Genomic DNA, 22,091 nt, shown 5'->3' with positions numbered 1-22,091 from the left:
TCTTTTTTTTTTTTTTAATAAATAAATAAATAAATAAAAGTCAGTATACACATGAGAGATTTCACAGGTAATAAGGGCAAAGGAATCAGTGCCGATTTAGGTCTGTACAAAGTAGAGTAGAGAACTGTGCCTTTTTTTAACATCTAGAAGGGGGGGAAAATCAATTAAAGACAGATCCCTAGTTGGCACGAGGCACTAACTTTACCCTACATGTAACTGCCATTATAGCAAGGGGTTCTGCAACAGGAAACTCTAGAAATACACTAAGCAAATGGATATAGAGATGAAGTAACTAGTCAGACCAGGCAAGCAATGTCCAAAGATAGCCACATGTACAAACTGGAAAACATTGGTCAGGATATAAGAATATAAGGCAGGCAAATGAATTAGAAGAACCCGCAGTCGTTTTTAAGTACTCCAAAATGAGCGTATAATAAAGCATAAATGGAAGACATTAACAGAATAAAACATAAAGCAAGAAAACCACTTTTTTTTTCTATTTGGTCCATCTAGTCTTAGAATGCAGCACCTTATAAAAAAATAACAATTCATCATTGAAAAGGATAGTAAAATAACACACTGAACTGGAGATTTAGAGCTCAAACTATCCAAGATGAAACTGTCATATCAAGACCCACTTAAGTATAACTGAAAATTCATGGAATTTTCATGTCAGGAGGTGGAAATCTATTGCAAAACTGATTTTATAAAGTTAGGGAAAAGAGCCCATTAAGGAGAATACTTCTTCCTTACTCAGAGGCCCATGATGGAAAGTCTACTGACCAAGGTTTTAATGAGGTGGAGAAGATGTGACTGTCAGAATAAAGTTATAGTTGCATTCCTTCCTGCTATTAAGTTTACTCATTAAACTTTCATTTTCTTAGATGGTCCAAAGCCTGGCCCCCTGCATTCTGAAACATGATCCATCACAAATCTCCAGCATTCTCCACTGACAAGAAACAAGGCAACTTTCAGTTTCTTTGAATACAAGTATCCATCACTTTTCTCCAGACTAGTACATATGATCCCCAGATTCTGGCTCTGCTATAAGAAAAGATCTTTTATTTCAAAATACACATCAGTGATTTACAAGGCTGATGATCAGAATCACCCTTTTTAAAGATTGCCAGCCCACTAGCAAAGAAAAGTCCATTATCTGAGACAGATCCGGATGATTTTAATTTAAGGCATATTTGAAAACCACTGACTTAACACTTGTGTTCCTGTGTCCTCAAGGAATGCGCACTTAGGTAAATAATTTGAAATGATGGAGTAGGAAGTGGTTGTCATGTAAATACAGAACAAATTTAAATGGTGCAGAGGCAGAAAAATGGAGAACTATTTTTCATTAACAGAAGGGCTAAAAAAATGAACATAACAGATATATTCAAATGAAAATACAAAATGCATCTCAATGTGAAATTAACTTTTCTGGATTATCTGTTATTTCAGTTATCAACAATATCATCCCATTAGCCCAGACTGTAGAAAGAACATTCTACCAGTTCTCATTTCCAGATGATCCTATATTACAACAGAATACAATAAAGAAAAGACAGATTCAAAAGGAACAAGTATTATCAACCCTATTACACTGTGGGCATAAGTCAATCACCAGCTGAAGATGGTAATTTTCTCTCTTTTAGATCAAGTTTTCCCAGCCCTAAAAGAAAAAAAATTGTTAGATAATACAATTATATGGCCTGCATAGTTATACTTTTCAAAAAAGAATAAGGAAAAAAAACTACCGATGAAGGCACTGAAGTGCTGTGGCTTGCTTTCTGAGCAACTGTGATGACCATCAATCTTTTGTTTGTTCGTTTGTTAAACAAGTGAAAGGTCATATCAAAAGATGAAGTAGAGTCGAGTCCAATCCAAAAAGACTGGACCCCAAAGGCACTGCTCAAACTACTGATTTGGAAAGCTCAAAATGCATTGTCTTCATTTGCCTTCCCCCAATGGACCACTCAATATTTAATGACATTTGCTGTACATTGTACAAAAGGACCTGCAGGCTGTGGTGACCAGAGCTTGCCACAAAACCAAAATGTAAATCTAGAAAATGGATTATGACTGTATATCACTTACACAGATATGACATATGACCCTCAGTCAGGCCAAGATTCAACAATACTATTACACCAAAGACTAGACTTTTAGGAGACCTATCTATACCCATTCTCAGACAAAGGCCAAAGCACACTCAGCAGGGGCAAAAAAGAAACAAAATCTTTCCAGAAAGGACTACTTACAAATAGGAGCAAACCTGGGCTCTTTACTCACCATTTTAATACTGCTGCCAACTATAACAGATTAAATCTGTACACACAACAAAATGGAAAAATGTCCCAAAATGCAATCGTTTCAGCAAAGAAGGTACTAAGGATCACTACAATTAACATTGCTACAATCAAAAACAATGGCAAACAGGGATTTGGCACCACATTTACAAAGTAAAAGCATGCACTGTTAATACACTTCAGATGTTTCCCAACAGAAAAGGCCATGAAAGATGGAAAACAAGAGGCATCTTTTACAAAACTCCTATGACTGAGACAAACAAGCAAGAATCAAAGTGGTCAATTTAGTAGCTATGTAGCAGCAAAGTCACTGATTCTGTTTGGAACTTAGCCATTTGCCTAATTGGCAGCTGCCCTGGGTGTGTCTGTATTCAAGAAGCTGACTTTATCATAAAACATCGGTTTTTTATCTACTAATTTGGTAATCAGCATAAACCAGGTTTTCAACCTTAAGCTTAAAAAAGAGAGCTAGTATACGTATTACAAACTCTCCAATGTTAATACCGTTTATAAAACATAATAGTTACTACAAACAGGAGCGTAACATAAATTTCATCCTTAAAAAAGAGCTAAAATTATAGTCCCCAAAACTGTAAAGAATTACGCAATTATGGAAATATGATGGTCTGACCACACCAACAGTTAAAAACGAAGAGTTCCCACTAAGAGGAATATTTTCAAAATGATATGGTCACATCACATAGTTAAAACTGTTTGTGTTTTAATAAAGATTCCTTTCCAAAGAAATAAAATTTAGTACAGTTTTTCTTCTCTTGATAAAAAAAACTTTAAAAATGAACTACTGGTGATTTGTTAAGAAAGAAAAAAAATAGTAAGCTACATATTGAAGTTCTGGAATGCAGCACCTCAACTCCACATCTGGCCTAAACATTTGACATTATGAAATCCAAGGGATGTCCTGATGATAGAATCATACTTTACAGTTGTTTCAATTCCAATGTCTGACTTTAGCATCACGTGTCAATTTAGAGTTCCCTAGATACAGAAGACTGTGCTGAAGAGCGCCAAGATTGTGCATGCTGCTGCCATTCCCTGGTCCCATTCATGCTTGCAGCTGCCCCTGAGACAGCAAAAGAAGTCTGGTCTCAACACTCACACTGTAGTAACTAGAAAAGAAGAACATTTCCAATTAGAAAAAGTTCACAAAGTCAAGCGACATCACAACAGCACTATAGCCACACTGTTCCAAGTTTCACCTTTTACAAGCATCCGCACTCTTCAGTAAAGTCCACATTCCTTTAAGTTGTTTTTAATGATGACATCTGTAACAGCATCAAAAACAAACTGCACATTCTTGGTATCTGTGGCACAAGTAAAGTGGGTGTAGATCTCCTTGGTGTCTTTTCTTCTGTTCAGATCTTCAAACTGGCACTGAATGTAAGCAGCTGCTTCTTCATACGTATTAGAACCTGAGACAGATAATCAATATTTTCAGTTCAAATTGTAACAGCTATCTGAACCCAACTAAGTCAGGCCATCACGTTTACTTATAAAGAAAAGGAACATGACCCAATGAAATATAATCAGATATCTATAATCATTAGGTATCACCAGTAGATTTTTCTTAAGAGCAGACTCTCATTGTAAGTAAAATGAAGTCATCACACACAATGATCCAAGAAAACAAAACTTTAGGTTTCTCTTTGCCCTGTCATCTAGATTTTTTCAGCTGAAAGTATGTAGAAAGTATACAAGGAAACTAGGGAAGGAGAAGGCTGCATTTTTTTTTTTTTTACATAATTTTTTTAAAAAAGATTTATTTATTTATTCATACAAGCACTGTGTACAGTCAGAAGCGCGGGAGGGTGAGAGAATTCACCAGACCCAGGGCGGAGAGCAGAACAGGCAGAGTGACGAAGTATGCTGCTGAGGGGAACAGCGGGCAGCAGGAGAGGTCTGCACGCCAAGTGGGACCGTCGCCTGGCGGCCGGGGATTGAACCAGTGCTGCTGAGGCTGCGCGCAGCTTAACAGCCCAGCGCTCAACCGCTGCGCCACCAGGGGAAGCCCAGAAGGCTGCATTTTTGGAATATAATTATTTACAAGGTCAGAGACCCTGTGCCCTTCCGGGTGATCTAGAATTAAAAAATTCAAAAAGGTAAGTCATGAGTCTTTGCAAAATCATTCCAGTTGAAGTGGTTTAGCCTCAGAGCCTTCCGGCAATAACTTAAATAACCAAAGATAAACTAGTATATGCAAAATGGAAAGGGGCCTGAACTATGTACTTTTTAAATGGTGAATTTTATGACAAATGGAATTCTGTAGCTATAAAGTTGTTCTTAAAGGGGAGGGAGAACCTTAAGCAAACTCTATCTGAAACAATATTTAAGTATATATAGCACAGTGGCAGTTAGTTAATACACAATTCTCAATCACTTCCTACATCATCTATCTACTTGTAAGTCTTCAGGATAGTCTAGAATCTGGCTGCAGAGTCAAGAAAAATAAGAAGGACAACATACAGTCATTCCTGTGAACCAGAGACTATTTTCATTGAACAATAAGAAGCATGGCAAAAAATACCAACTGAATACATAAAGGAGACTAACAAAGGAAAGCAAAGCAAAGCAAAGAAAGAAAGAAAAAGATCAAACAGCACATCAAATAGGTTTCTTGAGATCAGCAGAGTCAATAAGTTACAGTGACAGATGACTGACAGATGAATTTTGTCAGGTAGGAAACAGTTATCTCCACAATGAATCCTTAAGATGAATGAAGTCAATAGCAGACAGACTTTGGAAGTCTAAAACACACACACACACACACACACACACACACACACACACACACACACACACACACACACACACACACACACACGAGACTGGAGACAGAGTTCTTTGCAATGTGTAAAGATTCCCAATGGGAACATTAATGTCAATCCTTTACTTGTCTTGAATAGGCTCTCTCCCATCCTAAAACTTGTCAACTTTCTATATAAGCTCATCCAATTCTTACATCGCTCCTTCCTCTGAACAGATGACTACATTTCCAACTTGCCCAGGAAAACAGAGGCCATGAGACTTAAGCTACATCTCAAATTTTTAGTCCACCATCTCACTTAAAGTTACCTGTATCTGAACAAATCTGTACCTCTAGTTCAAAATTCATCACTCTACCTAGAATCCTTTTTTTAATTGAAGTGAAATTCACATAGTATACTATAAACCACTTTAAGTACATAGCACAGTGGCTGTTAGTAATTCACAATGTTATGTAACCACCACCTACCTTCAATTTCAAAATTTTCACCACCCCATTCCCGTAATTGATAACTCCCCATCCTGGTAACCATCAACCAATCTGCTTTCTGTCTTGATGGACTTGCCTATTTTGAATATGTCACATAAAAGGAATGTCACAAATGTGACCTTCTGTGTTTGGATTTTCACTCAGCTTATGACATTCATTCAAGCTGTAGCATCTATCAGTACACTTTGATCCTTTTATGGCAGTATATGGCTAAATAATATTCCATTATATATATAGTCATGCTTAATGATAGGGATATGTTCTCAGAAATGCATCGCTAGGTAATTCTGTCACAATGAACATCATAGACGACTTACACAAACCTAGATGGTACAGCCCATTACATACCTAGACTGTGTGGCACAGCCTATAGGGAACCACTGTCATCCATGAGGTCCACTGCTGACTGAAACAGTGACATGTGATGGTATATAACACAATGTATCTCTTCATCATAATTGTCATACTAGACTCTTAATTCCTTTTTTTCCCATTGGTTCCATCAATTACATCTACTTTTTGTAACTTCTCTTGCTACAGCCTATAAACATTCTTAAATCTCTCCTTCCCCTGTGATATTAGCTGTTCAAGAGTAGGTTACATCTGTCTTCATGTCTTCACTTCCCACTCAGTAACCACACCTGGCTCTACTCTTAACCATTTTGCTCATATGCTCTAAGTAGCTGTCACCAATCTCCTGACTGCTAACACCACAGACCACTTGTCAGTGTTTGACCGCTTGTCAGCATCTTATTTTAACTTGTACATGACATGTAGACTGCTCCTTCCTTTTTAACCTCTATTCTTGTTTTCTGATACTATGGTTCTCCTGTTTTTCTCTTTGCATCCTATATAAACCTTTCATACACTCCTGCCACAGAATCTGGTATTTTCTCTCATCTTGTCCATGGTCCTTTAGTCTCTTCTAATCTTAGGTCATATCATCCATTTCCATGTTTTGTCTAATCAATATATCTAGTCCCTAACCTCTCCCTCAAGTTCCAATTAAGATAAGTCTACTCCTTGCCCTTGGTTCCTACCATACAGCTCTGTATCTTCACCAAAAGTTTTTATGCATCCTGAGAGAGCCCTTATTAATTCAATTCCCCTAATATCTACCTTTATTTCTATTTGCTGCATAATCTTTATAAAGTTCCATATCATGTACCCCAATAAAAACTCTCCAGTAGCTCCCCATGTCTCAGCATGAGACACAAGGCTCACCAGAGGCATCCCTGCCCAGCTCTCCAACCACTCCTTCACTCTCAAGTTCCTTCTACCTGATAGAACAAATCATGTCCCTTCTTTCATCTTCATATTTTCATAAATGCTATTCCTTCTTCCTAAAATGCTTTTATTCCCTCATCTGCCTGGGGGTTTTTATTTCATCCTATCGCACCTTAAATGTGCTAGTTCCTGTGGAAAAAGTACAGTGACCCCAGAGAGGCAAGCATTTCATCTCTTCTTCTACTGATATTTCAGACAACAAAGAAATTCCTTGTCTCGCTGTCTCTATAACTAGATGGCATTTTCTTGAGTAAAATGACTGCAGCTTCCTCTTGTATTTTCTCAAACATATTTTAACCAAAATAAAATTTTATTTCTCTTCATTATCCTCAAAAAACAAGGAAAGAAGAAAACTATAAAACACTGTTAAAAGAGGGCCTCCCTGGTGGACTCACCACCCCCTGCGCCACTCATCATCCCTGGTGGTGCAAACGGTTAAGATGCAACCTATGAAGCTGTCTGCAGCCACTGCACCACAAGTTCGATCCCCAGCCAGGGAGCAACCCACATGGTGCAGCAGACCTCTCCTGCCTCGCCCACTGCTCCCCTCAGCAGTGTATTTCAGTAGATCCACCTGTTCTGTTCCCCACTCTGTTTCTGGTGAATCTTCTCACCCCCCCACACCTCTGGCCTGTACCACAGCTCTTGTATGTATAAATAAATCTTTAAAAAAAAAAAAAAAACTGTTACAAGAAATAGAAGATACAAAGAAATGGAAAGACATCCCCTTCTCATGGATTGGAAGAATTAACATTATTAAAATGTCTATCCTACCAAAAGCAATATACAGATTCAACACTATTCCAATAAAAATCTCAGTGACATTCTTGAAAGAAATAGAACAAATACTGTTGAAATTCATATGGAACCACAAAAAAACACAAATAGCCAAAGCCCTCCTGACAAAAACAAAAGAGAATAGAGGTATCACACTTCCAAACATCAAGCTATACTACAGAGCCATAATAATTAAAACAGTTTGGTATTGGAACAAAAACAGACACACAAACCAATGGAAACAAAAGTGAGCCCAGAAATAAAACCACACTTATATGGACAACTGATCTTTGACAAAGGAGCAAAGAACATGCAATGGAACACAGTTTGTTCAATGAATGGTGCTAGGAAAACTGGACCACCACATGCAAAAAAATGAAACTAGACCACTACCTCTCACTGTGCACAAAAATCAACTCAAAATGGATAAGAGAACTGGACATTAGACCTGAAACCATAAAATATATAGAAGAAAATATAGGTAAAACACTACAAGACATACATTGCAATTCCATCTTTAAAGACTCATCATCCAAAGCAAAGATAGTCCAGGAAAAGATAAACACCTGGGATTACATCAAACTGAAAAGCTTCTATACAGCAAAAGACATTAACCAAAACAGAGAGACACCCCACTGACTGGGAAAAAAATCTTTGCACTCTATTCACCTGGTAAGGGACTGATCACAAAGATTTACAAAGAACTCACACGGCTCAACAAAAACAAAATAAACAATCCAGTCAAGAAATGGGCAGAAGAACTTAGAAGACATTTCTCCAAAGAGGAAATGCAAATGGCCAACAGGCATATGAAAAAAATGTTCAACATCCCTTATCATCAGGGAAATGCAATACAAAACCACAGTGAGATACCACCTTACACCAGTGAGAATGGCACATATCAAAAACACAAGCAACTACAAACGTTGTCAAGGATGTGGTGAAAAAGGAACTCTCCTACATTGCTGGTGGGAGTGAAAACTGGTCCAACCACTATGGAAAGCTGTCTGGAGGTTCCTCAGTCTACTATAAATGGAGCCACCATATGACCTGGCAATTCTACTCCTAGGGATCTATCCAAAGGACACAAAAACATTGATTCAAAAGACTACCTGTACCCCTATGTTTGTTGCAGCACTATTTACAATAGGTAAGCTATGGAAACCACCCAAATTCCCAAAAATAGATGACTGGATCAAGAAGATGTGGTATATATACACAATGGAATATTATTCAGCAATCAAAAAAGATAAACTCATGCCATCTGCAGCAATGTGGACGGAGCTAGAAGGAATTATGCTCAGTGAAATTAGCCAGAAGGAAAAAGAAAAATATTGGATGGTTTCACTTACAGCAGGGATATAGGGGAACCAAATGAGACATCAATATTAAAAAATATTAACAGTACAAAACACAACAAAGCAAAAACAGACAATTATAAATCAGAGACATACTGCAGGGGAGGAGGAGGGAGAGGGATCAGAGGGAGGGAGGAACACGGGACTGAGGTAATGGTGCATGGGTGTCTTGGTGAAGGAAATTCCATGAGGACTACACCTGAGGGGGTGGGGGAAAGCAAATATTGTTTAAAAATGAACAATGATGTAAAAAAAACAAAATAATAATAATAATAAAAAGGGGGAAAAAAAAAGAATGTAAGGGGATTCCAAAAACCACTGGCCTATGAGAATGTGTATATGTGTGAATAAATCAAGTTTTATTCCCCCCCCAAAAAAAAGAAAAATGAAACTATATGTATGTTAGAGATATAAACTGAAATACTTACAGATTAAACAGAATGTTTGGGATTTGTTTTAAAATAATACATTTGGAGAAGCAGTAGTCATCCAGTGAATCCTCACTTAATGTCAATAAAACACTGACTAAGTGAAATGACATATAACTAAACCAGGTCTTCAATCAGCTCTTTGAAAAACGTTTTTGTGGTGAACCAGGATTGTTTTGTAACAAAACGATGAACAAAATCATGTTATTTGAGGACCAGACACCATATGATGGATACATAAACGTTTGTTATACTATCATTCTGCTTTTGTATATATGTTTGCGCTTTTCCATAATAAAACATTTTAAGTTAAAAAAAAAAAAAAATAAGGACAGAAATACAAAATAAACTCAGTAAACTCAATGATGCCTGGAATAGCACTTTGTACTGAAAGGGTCTTACCATATGCTCAGGGTCCAAACCACTACCAGTTCTAAGGATTCAAGTATAATGTTCAAACAAAAAGCATGTGTAGGATGTCACTAAAGTGTTGATTTAATAATTTGCATCTCCAACAGTCTTCCATGAGTGCTTACCTGTGTATTCTGGATAACAGATAGTTAATGGACTCCTCCTTATTTTTTCCTCAAAAAGATCTTTCTTGTTGAGGAAGAGAATGATTGACGTGTCTGTAAACCATTTGTTGTTACAAATACTATCAAACAGTTTCATGCTTTCATGCATTCGGTTCTGAAAAAGAAACAAAGGATGATAGGTTATTAACAAAAGTAAAAGCTGATTAATTATTAATGAAAAAATAAAACCAGTGTTTTAAGACACTGAATGGCATTCATGAAAGTGAGTCAGACAGCGATAACACAAAAACGAAGTCAGTCCTCACCTCTGTAAATCTTTTTGTGGGTTTTTGTTTTTTTTTTTTTTAACATTTTAAAAGGACAAGTTTATTAGGAAAAGGAGAAAGAAAAAGAGAGACACACCTGCATAAGTCACAGGTGGGCAGGGAGCTACTGCTCCCGTTTTGCAAATGCAAAAGGTTTCTGAATAGAAACACTTACGTGGTCTCAGGCCATTTTGGTAATTCTTGATATATGAGAAAGACTGGCTAATCAGAGGACATAATCATGTCCACATACTCAATGTACTGCCATCTCTTAAGAGTAATAAGGCACAGACTGATATTTTGAAAATCTAATGTCACCAACAAGAAAAAAAATTAAGAACATCAAGCTTTAGCTCAATGAGCAAGTAGATGCACAAAGTCTCCTAAGCATTATTCTTCATTTCATGGCTGATTAGATAAGACTTTTTACCAAAAGCTCCAACATACCATCTCCTCATCCTCAGCCAGAACAAGGTCATAATCACTGAGGGCCACACAGAAGATAATTGCCGTCACTCCCTCAAAACAGTGAATCCACTTTTTTCTTTCTGATCTTTGGCCACCTACGTCAAACATCCTGAGCAAGGGAAAGAAAGCACAAATTCAGCAAGGTCATGTATACACCTGTCCCCAAACTGAGATGGTTAACAAACTTCCTACTATCGCATATTCAACATCTCATTTATAACAGAAAAGCTAACCAATAAGTAGATAAAAGGTGGTCAAAATAATTGCAATTAAAGGTGAAAGTGAGATTTAGCTAAAAGTGAGATCTTTAGTTAAAACAGAACAATGGAAAAATACATATCCCCGAAGCGGATTCTGCTTCCATAACCTCTCCCTAACTGATTCAATAGTTTGTTTTCCTTATTCTAAGGAAAAGATGTTTTGGAAATTATTATGAGAACTATTTAGAGAAGATAAAATATATTTTACAGCAGGATTCTAAGAACTCACTATCTAAAAACAAAACCACCAATATTTTCCAAGTCCTAGTCTTATTTGAACCTAATTAATAATAACATTACAACTGTTAACACACTTCATGTTCTACTACAGGTTAGTTTTTTAGTCCCCTACTCCTGTCTGGGTGGCTTTCTTCATATTCTGAGTCAAGTGCTGGTACCAAGCTTCTGCTAACCATGTCCTCATCTACCTCCAACAGCAGAAGGAACATCTCCACGGCTTTGTCGTTTACTGGCACCAGGGTATGACAACATGTGCATACAGTTAGGTACTCTTACGATATCTATTTATGACAAACTTTTTAAAGGCTAAACTCTGCCAATCTAGTTTAGTGTGTCAGACCTACAATGACCAGTGACCTCAATTTCTAGAGAATTTTTCCCTCAGACACGCAGGAGAAGACATAGTTGAGTAATTTCTCAACGTGTGTTTAAAAGAGAACAGTCATCATATCTCTTCATGACCCGACTTTTTCTTTTGGTTGACCTTGCAGTTCTTTTCAAACTTTGGTCATGACATTTGGAATGATGCAATCACAACTTGGCTTTATCACAGGGTCAAATTATAGGTGTAGGAAAGTGATCACATTTCACCAGAAGTCTTTCAATGGGACACACACCGGTACACCAATAACTTCAGTTTATTCCTCCACTTTCCCTTATAACGTTCATAAAACAAGTAGAATACTGTAAGGTTCCAAGGTGGCCTGTTAGTTAGCCCATATTAATATTTACACTAACAGATCAACTATTCATAAATATTACCCCATAACTGAGAGGCAAGTAAGCAATTACACAATGTCTTGAATACACTAGATGCTCAATAAATGACTGAATGAATGGACAGTGGTTTTGCCTAGCAAGAAGAGGAAAAGGAAGGAGTGACAATACTCCTATCAAGGCATCTACAGGTCAACAGTAAAGTGGGCGCAGCACTGTAATTGGATCAGGCTATTGATCCTGACACAAAAATGTTCAGAACTTACCTGACTAAAGATCAGTGATATCAACATGTATGTTTTCCACATAAAATAAAGGTCACAACTTTTAACTATAAACAGATTACTAATCTTTATTTTTTTAAAGATTTGTTTGTTTATTTATTTATACGAGCACTGGGTACAGTCAGAAGCGCAGGAGGGTAAGAGAATTCACCAGAGGCAGAGCAGAGAGCAGAGCAGGCAGAGTGACGAAATACACTGCTGAGGGGAGCAGCGGGCACAGCAGGAGAGGTCTGCGCGCCATGTGGGACTATCACCCAGTGGCCGGGGATCGAACCAGCGCTGCAGAGGCTGCGGGCAGCTTCGCAACCCAGTGCTCTACTGCTGCGCCACCGGGGTGGCCCAAAAGATTAGTAATCTTTTTTTTTTTTTTAATAGACGCATGTTTATTTGTTTGTTTGTTTGTTTGTTTATACATGCACTGGGTACAGTCAGAAGCGCGGGAGGGTGAGAGAATTCACCAGAGCCAGAGTGGGGAGCAGAGCAGGCAGAAGGACTGAAGTACACTGCTGAGGGGAGCAGCGGGCGGCAGGAGAGGTCTGCGCGCCATGTGGGACCCTCCTCCGGTGGCCGGGGAGCAGCCGGGGATCGAACTAGCGCCGCAGAGGCTGTGGGCAGCTTCGCAACCCAGCGCTCAACCGCTGTGCCACCGGGGAGGCCCAAGATTAGTAATCTTATAGTACACAAAGAAACATCTCATTCTCACAGTTTCTAGATGGTAATCCAAGTGGCCTTTGGCACGTTTGTTAAATTCATCACTACTGAAGAGAGAGCAGCTATTCTATTCTAAAAATACTCAGCTAAACTGTTAAATTTTCCTGCACCAGGTTTCAAATCTGTTTTGGCATATTAAGACTTCAAGACTTCAACTGGTATCTAGATGTACCTAAACTCGTGTCTAGTAGTACCTAACAAACCTGTGAAGCAACTATTTTCATAGAAAAGGAAAATGAGGTGATGTGAGCTCAGAATTACATGTGCATGCAACAATGCCAAGTGTCACATTCTACAAACAAGCATAATGAGGTAGCTTTGAAGTACATCACAAAGTGAAGGGGGAAAGTTTACTATTACTCTCAGAGGTCAGAAGAGCAGAACCAAACAGACAAGTCTAATATTTACAAAGGACATTAACATAGAGACAAGCTGAAGTCTATTTTAGAATTCACTAATGCTGATGAGAAAATCCTTTGAATTAGAATCCTCGAATTTCTCTTTCTAAAATAGTCAGTTTCAATGCCCTCTAACCTCCCCCAAATAACTCTACACCCAGGTGGACATTGCGTTCTGCACTGTATTAAGAACTCAGCTGTGCACAAATCAATCCACAAACCATCACAATATAAACTCCACTCCATTAAACTTGAAGGGACATGTGATCCAATAAGAACGAATCAACACTGATTATTTCCATTTAGTATTTCTGTTTTTAAACAACAAACATTCAATACCTGTTTTGGTGATTCCAACAAAAAGCAGCTGAAAAGAATAAAATTAAAAATAAAATGGTGATCATGTGAGTAGTTCTATAATTTATTTTTTAATTTCCTCCAAATGGACACAAATATTTAATGTTATAAAGAGAAAAAATAGAAATGCTTGAGACCCCCAAGCACTGGTACTGGCTGATGAGTACGATGAACAGGAATACTGCCTAGAGAAATTTGACTCTGAGTAAAAGACACTAACTAAAGGGAAGATATTTGTGTCTGGTACGTCTAGCAAGAAAACAGCGACTCACTTGAAGTATAGCTCTTTGAAGGTGAAGTGTGTTTCCACGATGCCTGTGGTCTTCACTCTTGTCCGCAGGACATCTTGTTGAGTTGGAATGTAGTTGGCTTGGGATATTCTGTCCAAATCATTTAGGTAGCTAAATAAAACATACATTTATTTTTATTAGATGAAGAAGACCATGTGCACAGCAAGACAAGAGACTAAACTAGTTCCTTGGGCCTCCCTGGTGGCGCAGGCATTGAGCGCCACACTGTGAAGCTGTCTGCAGCCTCTGCAGCGCGGGTTCGATCCCAGCCTGCCAGCGAGAATCCCACATGGCGAAGCAGACCTCTCCTGACTCACCCACTGCTCCGCTCAACAGTGTATTTCTCTATCTGCCTGTTCTGTTCCCCGCTCGTCTCCAGTGAATCCTCTCACCCTCCCACGCATCTGCCCTGTACCCCGGTTCTTGTATAAAAATAAATAAATCTTAAAAAATAAATAAACAAACTAGTTCCTTGCCAAAAGCAGATTCTAAATTTGTGAATAAGTAACTTCAGTATCATATAAAAGATGAGAACACATGTGAATCCATCATAGGACAATTAAAGTAGATTCTATACACACCATACGAAAGTAGCTTTAGTTAAACAGAGTTAAACTGTGAAGGCCAAAATTAAAAAACCAACAACAACAACAACAACATGGTGTTGTTAAAGGACAGATTAAAGGACAGATTCCTGAAATTAACTAAATCAACTGTGCACCGCACAGTACAAAAACCAAACCAAACCAAACCAAAAGTCCTCATTCAATTAGTGTAATAATTAAAATATGCCTATAACTCTAAGCCCTTCAAAATTTCAGCTTTTCAAAGATGTTTTGGCTAGAAAACTAATAATTAGGGGGCATCATTACAAATGAATCATTAATGACCTTCTATAAAAGTACTATCATTAATATTATGGAACCAGTCAAGTTTAGATAAACAATTATGGGAGGGAAAAATCTCTACAAATCAGGTCTTCAGATACAGCTGGAGGATTCAGAGCACACCACACACAGCAAAAAAAAAGCAATTACTAGCTTTGATGCCTACAAGGAGAATTACTTAAACTACCAATATCTGCAACTAAAAAATATTAAAAGGTAGGCAAGAATTCTAAAACATTTCAAAAGGCAAGTTTTCATTTAAGGAATAAATAAGCATTTGAAATATTTAATTTCTTACTACAATTTAAGCTTGAATAAAGATGGGAAAAGTATTGGAGAAAATACCTTAATGCTTACAAATGCCTTCATATAGTACCAAGGGTAAGGTAACAAACTTACCAATTCCCCCAAAAGCACATTAAATTAAAAAATAAGGAAACATGTAGTAAAAGAGGTAAAATGGGATATTAATTAAATTTAATTATTAAATCAAACAAGTATTAATTAAATTCTCTAAAACTATGTAACACTCAAGAATTTTCTTGACCAATAGAGGTTCAACTTCATTTTGAGACTCCATTCCCTTTACACAAAGTCTACTATTGTGCTCTGGCAAGAGATTTATAAGTGGTGACTAGTACCAGAGTAATCCATAGTGTAGGCAGCCACAGAGAGCTGGGTGCATAAAAAGGGATATCACAACTCTAATTTCCCTCACTGTTTGGCAATCAATGCAAAGCTTTTATGTAGAAGGAACTTAGTGAGTTGGAAGAAATTCAGGACCCAGCTGCAACAGATATTGCTTCTCTTTCACTTGCTTATCACAAACTACCAAAGAGCTTCATGGTGCCAAGTCTCCCATTTACATTCCAAGAGGAAACATTTTTTCTGAGTCATACAAAATTACCAAGGGTTCTATAAACTCTAACCTTAGACTATGGTTAAAACAGACCCCCATGGACTTCTAAGGGTGTATTACTCAAATTTCTCCTTAAGGATGGGCACTGGACTTTATCAAGAGTCATCAAATTATGTTCTGTTAGTTTCACAGAGAAAATTACTTACTATGAAGCAGAATCGTTGAGCTGATATTCCCTGGATCTGCTGAAGCAAGCTTGCACTCCACCATCTCGCCACAACCGTTTAATCACACCTGCTAGCTCCGGAGTCATGACTCCTTCCTCAGCACTGCCCGCGAGGACAAACAACTGCCGGGCATCATCCTGAAGAAAGCGGGTCAGAGAGAGATGATTCTCCATTTCTTAAGGACTTGACCACACACGCACGCACGCACACTATAGGTTATATATATATATTTTTTTAAGATTTTTATTTATACAAGAACTGGGGTACAGGTCAGAGACGTAGGAGGGTGAGAGAATTCACCAGAGACAGAGCAGAGAGCAGAACAGGTAGACGGACCGAAGACACTGCTGAGGGGAGCAGCGAGCGAAGCAGGAGAGGTCTGCCACGTCATGTGGGAATCTCCCTGGCTGGCTGGGAATTGAACCGGCCTACAAAGGCTGCAGACAGCTTCACTGCACGACACTCAACCCGCTGAGCCACCGGGGAGTTGCCCTATAGGTTATATTATTTTAAGAGAGATATTAACGAGGCCTTTCCTGAGGGGGCAGACTGTGAGAAATGTACAAGGGAGTCTTTCCTCCTCCTCACTCCACAACAGTTAGAAGCAGGAAAGTGAGCTAAGGAATCATTTTACTCCCCCTACAACTTCTCCACACACCACCATCCCCTGAAAAGACTTTATCTGACAGGCCTATAAATCTCCATCCTAGTTACTCATGATTTTTTGAGAAGCAAAACAAAAACTGGTGAAGCAGATACATACAACAAATTCCCATTCTGTTAAAAGAAGAAGGCAATAAAAATAGAAATGAAAAGGCCAGGCCATAAGAAGTAAAGCCTAGGGCCTCCCCGGTGGCGCAGCGGTTGAGCGCTGGGTTGCGAAGCTGCCTGCAGCCTCTGCAGCTCCAGTTCGATCCCCGGCTACTCCCCGGCCACCGGAGGAGGGTCCCACATGGCGCGCAGACCTCTCCTGCCGCCCGCTGCTCCCCTCAGCAGTGTACTTCGGTCCTTCTGCCTGCTCTGCTCCCCGCTCTGGCGAATTCTCTCACCCTCCTGCGCTTCTGACTGTACCCAGGGCTTGTATAAATAAATACATAAATCTTAAAAAAAAAAAAAAACCATTAAAAAAAGGCCTAAATACATTAAACAGTAAAAACAACAACAACAAAACGCCATTAATCAAGTTTCAGGAAAAGTGTTCGTTTCTTGTCCCAGGCAAATCAGATAAAAGAACAGGAAGAGGAGAAGACTGAGGCAGCCTGGTTGGGGGAAATAAAACCCTTAGGGAAAAAAATTCAAATAGTAACTATCCCCAAAGAAATAATCCTCTAGATAAGAAGAGGAAAGGTGCAGAAAGAAAAGAAAGTAACAAAGTGAGATTTGGTCAAAACTTTGAGTTACAGACATACCTTTAAAAGTGGTTTTATTTATTTATTTATTTATTAGAGAAGATTTATTTATTTATTTATGCAAGCACTGGGTACAGTCAGAAGCGCGGGAGGGTGAGAGAATTCACCAGAGCCAGAGCAGGGAGCAGAGCAGGCAGAAGGACCGAAGTACACTGCTGAGGGGAGCAGCGGGCGGCAGGAGGGGTCTGCGCGCCATGTGGGACCCTCCTCCGGTGGCCGGGGAGCAGCCGGGGATCGAACCGGCACTGCAGAGGCTGCGGGCAGCTTCGCAACCCAGCGCTCAACCGCTGTGCCACCAGGGAGGCCCAGTTTTAGTTTTTAAACCTAAAATGTATGAGAGGCAAAGAGGAAAAGGGCTATGAGAAATGTGATTTTTTTGCTTTATTCTATGCAGACCTCCTTGTCAAATAGTTTCTAAATAAACACAGGACTCATTGGATGATTCCCCACCTCAACTCTAATATTTATCTGTCAGGTGACTTTCAAATAACTATGAAAATGCAGCGAATGGAATAAAAAAAAAAAAGCATACAGGGTAGAAAAAAGTAAAGGTGCAAGGGAGGAAACAATGGTATCATAAGGACAAAATAGACCAGCAAGCAAGAAGCAAGTCAAACCACAGGTGAAACCACAACCAAAATCGCCTACGACTTGTGTATTCCCAAAACCTGTGCACTCACTCGAGCAAAACAAAACTAATCAGAGGCACACCAATTCATTTTCCAACCTCAGGGTGTTCAGCATTAGCAGCTTTTGCTTAATAAGATTCTTCCTGTAAGAGGCTTCCCTGTATTCTTTCTAGTAATCTGAGTCCTAACCCTCCCTAAGAAACTTTATCTAACATCTATATTCCCCTTCTCTCTTTTCAGAGTTAAACATTTTAAATAAAGGAACTAATGATTGAGAAAATTAATCTGAAGATGCTATACTCCCTTGGCTCTGAAATTTGACATATACCCATGCAGGTATTCAAAAACTCAATCAATATTACTTTTTTTTTTTAATACCATGATTCTATTTTTAGGAACTTTAAAATCTAGAGAGCTATTACATATTTTTGCTGTTCTGACTTTGTAAACACTGCTTTAAGAGGAAACACTTTCCCTTATCACTTAATCTCTTCCACTGACCTACTTCTGCTTCCTCACAATAAACCCTCTTTATAGTTGTATAAAGAGGCCCCTCCTTATGAACAACTTCTAACCTCCACCCTTAAACTGATAAAGAAAAAACAACCTATCCCATACCTAGCTCTGTTCTCTTCCACTCTCTAAGTAACCATAAAAGACTAGAGGAGGATAAGAGAGGAGTTATAAATCCTTACATATGAAGGGAAAAAAGAGAAACGTCAAATATATATATATATATATATATATATATATATATAACTGCAGATTAGGATGGGTGGGTGCTGGAAAGCTAGATGATTCAAGAGACCCGAGAAGAATTAATGATGTCACTCCATCAGGTGAGACAGGAGTGTTAGATTTATGACCACTGATTTGATAAAGGATAGAAATGAAAGGAGGAGGGGTACTATGATCTGAGTATTCGTGTTCTCCCCAAAATCCTCAAGTCAACGTCCTCATGCCCCATGTGAAGTATCAGGAGGTAGGGTATCTGGGAGGTGTCTAGCTCACGAGAATGGCACCCTCATGAAAAGACTAGCGCCTTTATAAAGAGACCCATGAGGGCCCTTCCCCTTCCACCTTGGGAGGACACAGCGAGAAGTCTACAAGCTAGACGGGGCGCTCAGACCACCATAACCAAGGCACCCTGATCCAGGACTGTCAGCCTCCAGTGCTGTGAAAAATAAATGTCTGTGTTTCTGAACTACCAAGTGTGTGGTACTTCATTATAGCAGCCCAAACAGACTAAGGCTTTGCAACTGTCAACCGCATCTGATGAAAGGAGTATTAGGACCCCAAAAATTAATAAATGATTTGGTAATGGAAACAAAGGAAATGAGAGAGAATGATCAAGAGATATAAAGGTGAGACAGGGGTGAGAAATAAAAAAAGGAAAACTAATAAGTCAATTAACTGAGATGGAGGGAAAAAACAAGGATGAATACAGTCTTAGTGCCCAGTTACTGGCTGCAATAAGCACAAAAGGGAAGTAGAGGCTGATGACAGGAAGGTCTGAGAAAAGGGAGGGAGAAAATGAGAAGATAGGAGAGAAATGGTAGGAAGAGGAAAACAAGGAAAAGAAGAAAGTAATGCATGAGTTAAGAGAAGAGACTGAAAGGAGCAAAACAAAAATAAAGACCTGAACTGTTTAATCTTGCTTTAGCCATCAAATTTTCCCTGCTCAGAAGCTTAGAAAGACAGTCTCTAATTTTTGTGATGAGATTAAAGGCATGAAAGTCAAGCTTCACACATTTCCTCTTGCCGCCTCCTTTTGCATCTCTTCTCCAGTCACTTCACAGACCTTTCTCCAGCTCTAAAAGTCTTCCTAGTCTAATACCATCCAACCATAACCACGCTTTAAATAGTTTACCCTTCAACAATTTCCCCACTTAATTACTGAATACTGATCTACACCTGTAAGTCTGCTTCACAGACAGACGTTGCCTGACATACAGGCAGTCACCCCAAGTCACTTTGTTTTTTATTTTTTAATTTATACAAGTGCTAGGGTACAGGCCAGATGTGCGGGAAAGTGAGAGGATTCACCAGAGACAGAGAGCGGAACAGAATAGGCAGACAGAGAAATACACTGCTGAGGGGAGCAGCGGGCGAGACAGAAGAGGTCTGCTTCGCCATGTGGGATTCTCGCCGGCCAGCTGGGATCGAACCCACGCTGCAGGGGCTGCGAACAGCTTCAAAGCACGGCGCTCAACCGCCTGTGCCACAGTCACTTTATTTTTATTGCCCATAGCACCTAAGTACAACTGCTAACTCCCTTCAGTTCTAAGGGACCACTGTTTACATTCCCAGTCCTGAGAATTTAGCTGATCATGCTATAAAGGATTCCCTGCTCTCCCCACTGTACCAAACATCCTTATTTATAAACCAGACTAGTGCCCACTATCAAATTATCCAACACAACTTTTGAGTATCTGACATGTGCAAGCATTATGCCAGGCCATGATGTAATCCAGTATAGGGATAGAGTGTTCTTGAATACCTGGAAAATGCCTCTAAAACTTAGGCTTAGTGCTCATGTCCTTGCCAAATTTATTCTGGGAGGTTGGTTTTTGCCTTTAATCTCTAAACCTCAGAAAGCAGGGTTACCTATCATACCTTTCTTTTGGATTATTTCAATTTGTTATCATTTATCACTATAAAATAAAGCCAATGGTGCTGTAAAAAAATGCAAATGAATGAAAGAGTCATCACAGAAACCAACAGTAGATTCATAGAACTCCATTTCCTAGACTCTGCTGTGGTATAATCTAGTATCTCCCAAAGCAGATTGCTACATCTTCTCTTGTTACTTAAATGAATTTCCCTAAAACAGGAAGCAAATTTTGCAGAGCTGCTTCTACCAGAAAAGAACAAGGAAAGAGAAAGTGAGAAATACTTACTGCTCTGGCAGCTTCCCCAAAGTCGATCTTTAGGCGTCCCATGGCTCTTATGATTGCAATGATGGATTGTATAGTATTGCTGTAGACAACAACTTTATACTGTTTACATTCTTCCTCTGAATAGCCATCCTCGTGAATGATTCTTTAAAAGAAAAGGAAAAAAAAAAAAAGAAAAGCCATAAATCATTACCACAGACCTAAAATGAAAAGATACTAGGGACTTTTAGGCATGAGGAAATGTAGTCTTACAAAAGGCCTTGTTCCAACTTACTTCATCTGTTTCACGATGGTGCTTTTACCAGATTCTCCAGCACCTGAAAGAAAAAAAAAAAAAACACTTTGAATTCATCTGTAATCAAACACAAAATATGAAATTGATGTAAGTGATAACTATTAATGGAAACCGTACATCCTAGGGAAAATTTAGTGAGGCTTTCCATTAAAAAAAAAAAAAAAAATTTTTCTTGAGCTTCTCCCTTAAAAGTATTTCACTTTCTTTACCTAACTTAGCCACCAAACAATCTATTGGAAGTGCTAGGGTTAGTCCAATATCAATTGTGTAAAGCAGACACTCTCACGAAAATATGGCAACAAAACACCTCGGAATCATCATCTACATGAAGAACTGAAAAATGAAAGCACTCAGAAAAAATGACCTCATTTTCCCATAACCAAATCCACCAGTCAGCACCTCCATATTCTCAACCTTCATTAGTGGATGACCTCTCTCTGCCAATGAGTAAGACTGACACCCCCCAAAGTAAACAAACAAGTGCATTTATCCACTTCATTTCACCTACTCAAATGCTGCAATTGCCCCATGTCACTCAAAATCAAGTTTTCTCTTCCCACTGGAAGAGAAAGTTTGCACATCAGTGTGCAACCTGCTGTACTATCTCTGTCTAACAATCAACATACACCCACTGCTCCTACATGTCCTAGGCTCCACACATATTCCTCTAACTACTACTCCATAGTCTTAGTTGTTCTTTTTTTTTTTTTTTTCGGTTTTTATACCCTTAGGTTTAATAATAAATTCTAACAGTCGAGAAGAAAAGCACTTCTTTATAGTAATCACATAAAATAATTTTCAATACACAAAACACCTGCTTATTGGCAAAGCCAGCAACCCTTTATAAATGCAGCTATATTTGCTCTGAGTATATAAACTATAGTCTGCATGTTTGCCTAAA

General features: G+C 38.8%; 1 protein-coding gene across 1 annotated transcript in view; it reads right to left on the bottom strand.

Annotated features, from left to right (window-relative positions):
* Positions 1-2,267: 2,267 nt before the first annotated feature.
* Positions 2,268-22,091, bottom strand: part of GNAI3 (G protein subunit alpha i3) — a 45,629-nt gene continuing 25,805 nt past the window's right edge. The window contains exons 2-9 of the mRNA XM_037498251.2: positions 21,170-21,212; positions 20,899-21,040; positions 15,940-16,097; positions 13,970-14,098; positions 10,710-10,839; positions 9,958-10,111; positions 3,518-3,730; positions 2,268-3,427 (exon numbers count right to left, since the gene is read on the bottom strand). Coding sequence (XP_037354148.1) covers positions 3,540-3,730; positions 9,958-10,111; positions 10,710-10,839; positions 13,970-14,098; positions 15,940-16,097; positions 20,899-21,040; positions 21,170-21,212 — 947 coding nt within the window. The 3' untranslated portion in view covers positions 2,268-3,427; positions 3,518-3,539. The remainder of the gene's footprint in view (positions 3,428-3,517; positions 3,731-9,957; positions 10,112-10,709; positions 10,840-13,969; positions 14,099-15,939; positions 16,098-20,898; positions 21,041-21,169; positions 21,213-22,091) is intronic.

This window comes from Talpa occidentalis, unplaced genomic scaffold (assembly GCF_014898055.3).
Source record: "Talpa occidentalis isolate TD23 unplaced genomic scaffold, MPIMG_talOcc4v2.1 talOcc4.9, whole genome shotgun sequence".
NCBI lineage: Eukaryota > Metazoa > Chordata > Mammalia > Eulipotyphla > Talpidae > Talpa > Talpa occidentalis.
The sequence above is the reverse complement of the archived record's forward strand: the minus strand, read 5'-3'. Positions and strand labels throughout refer to the sequence as shown.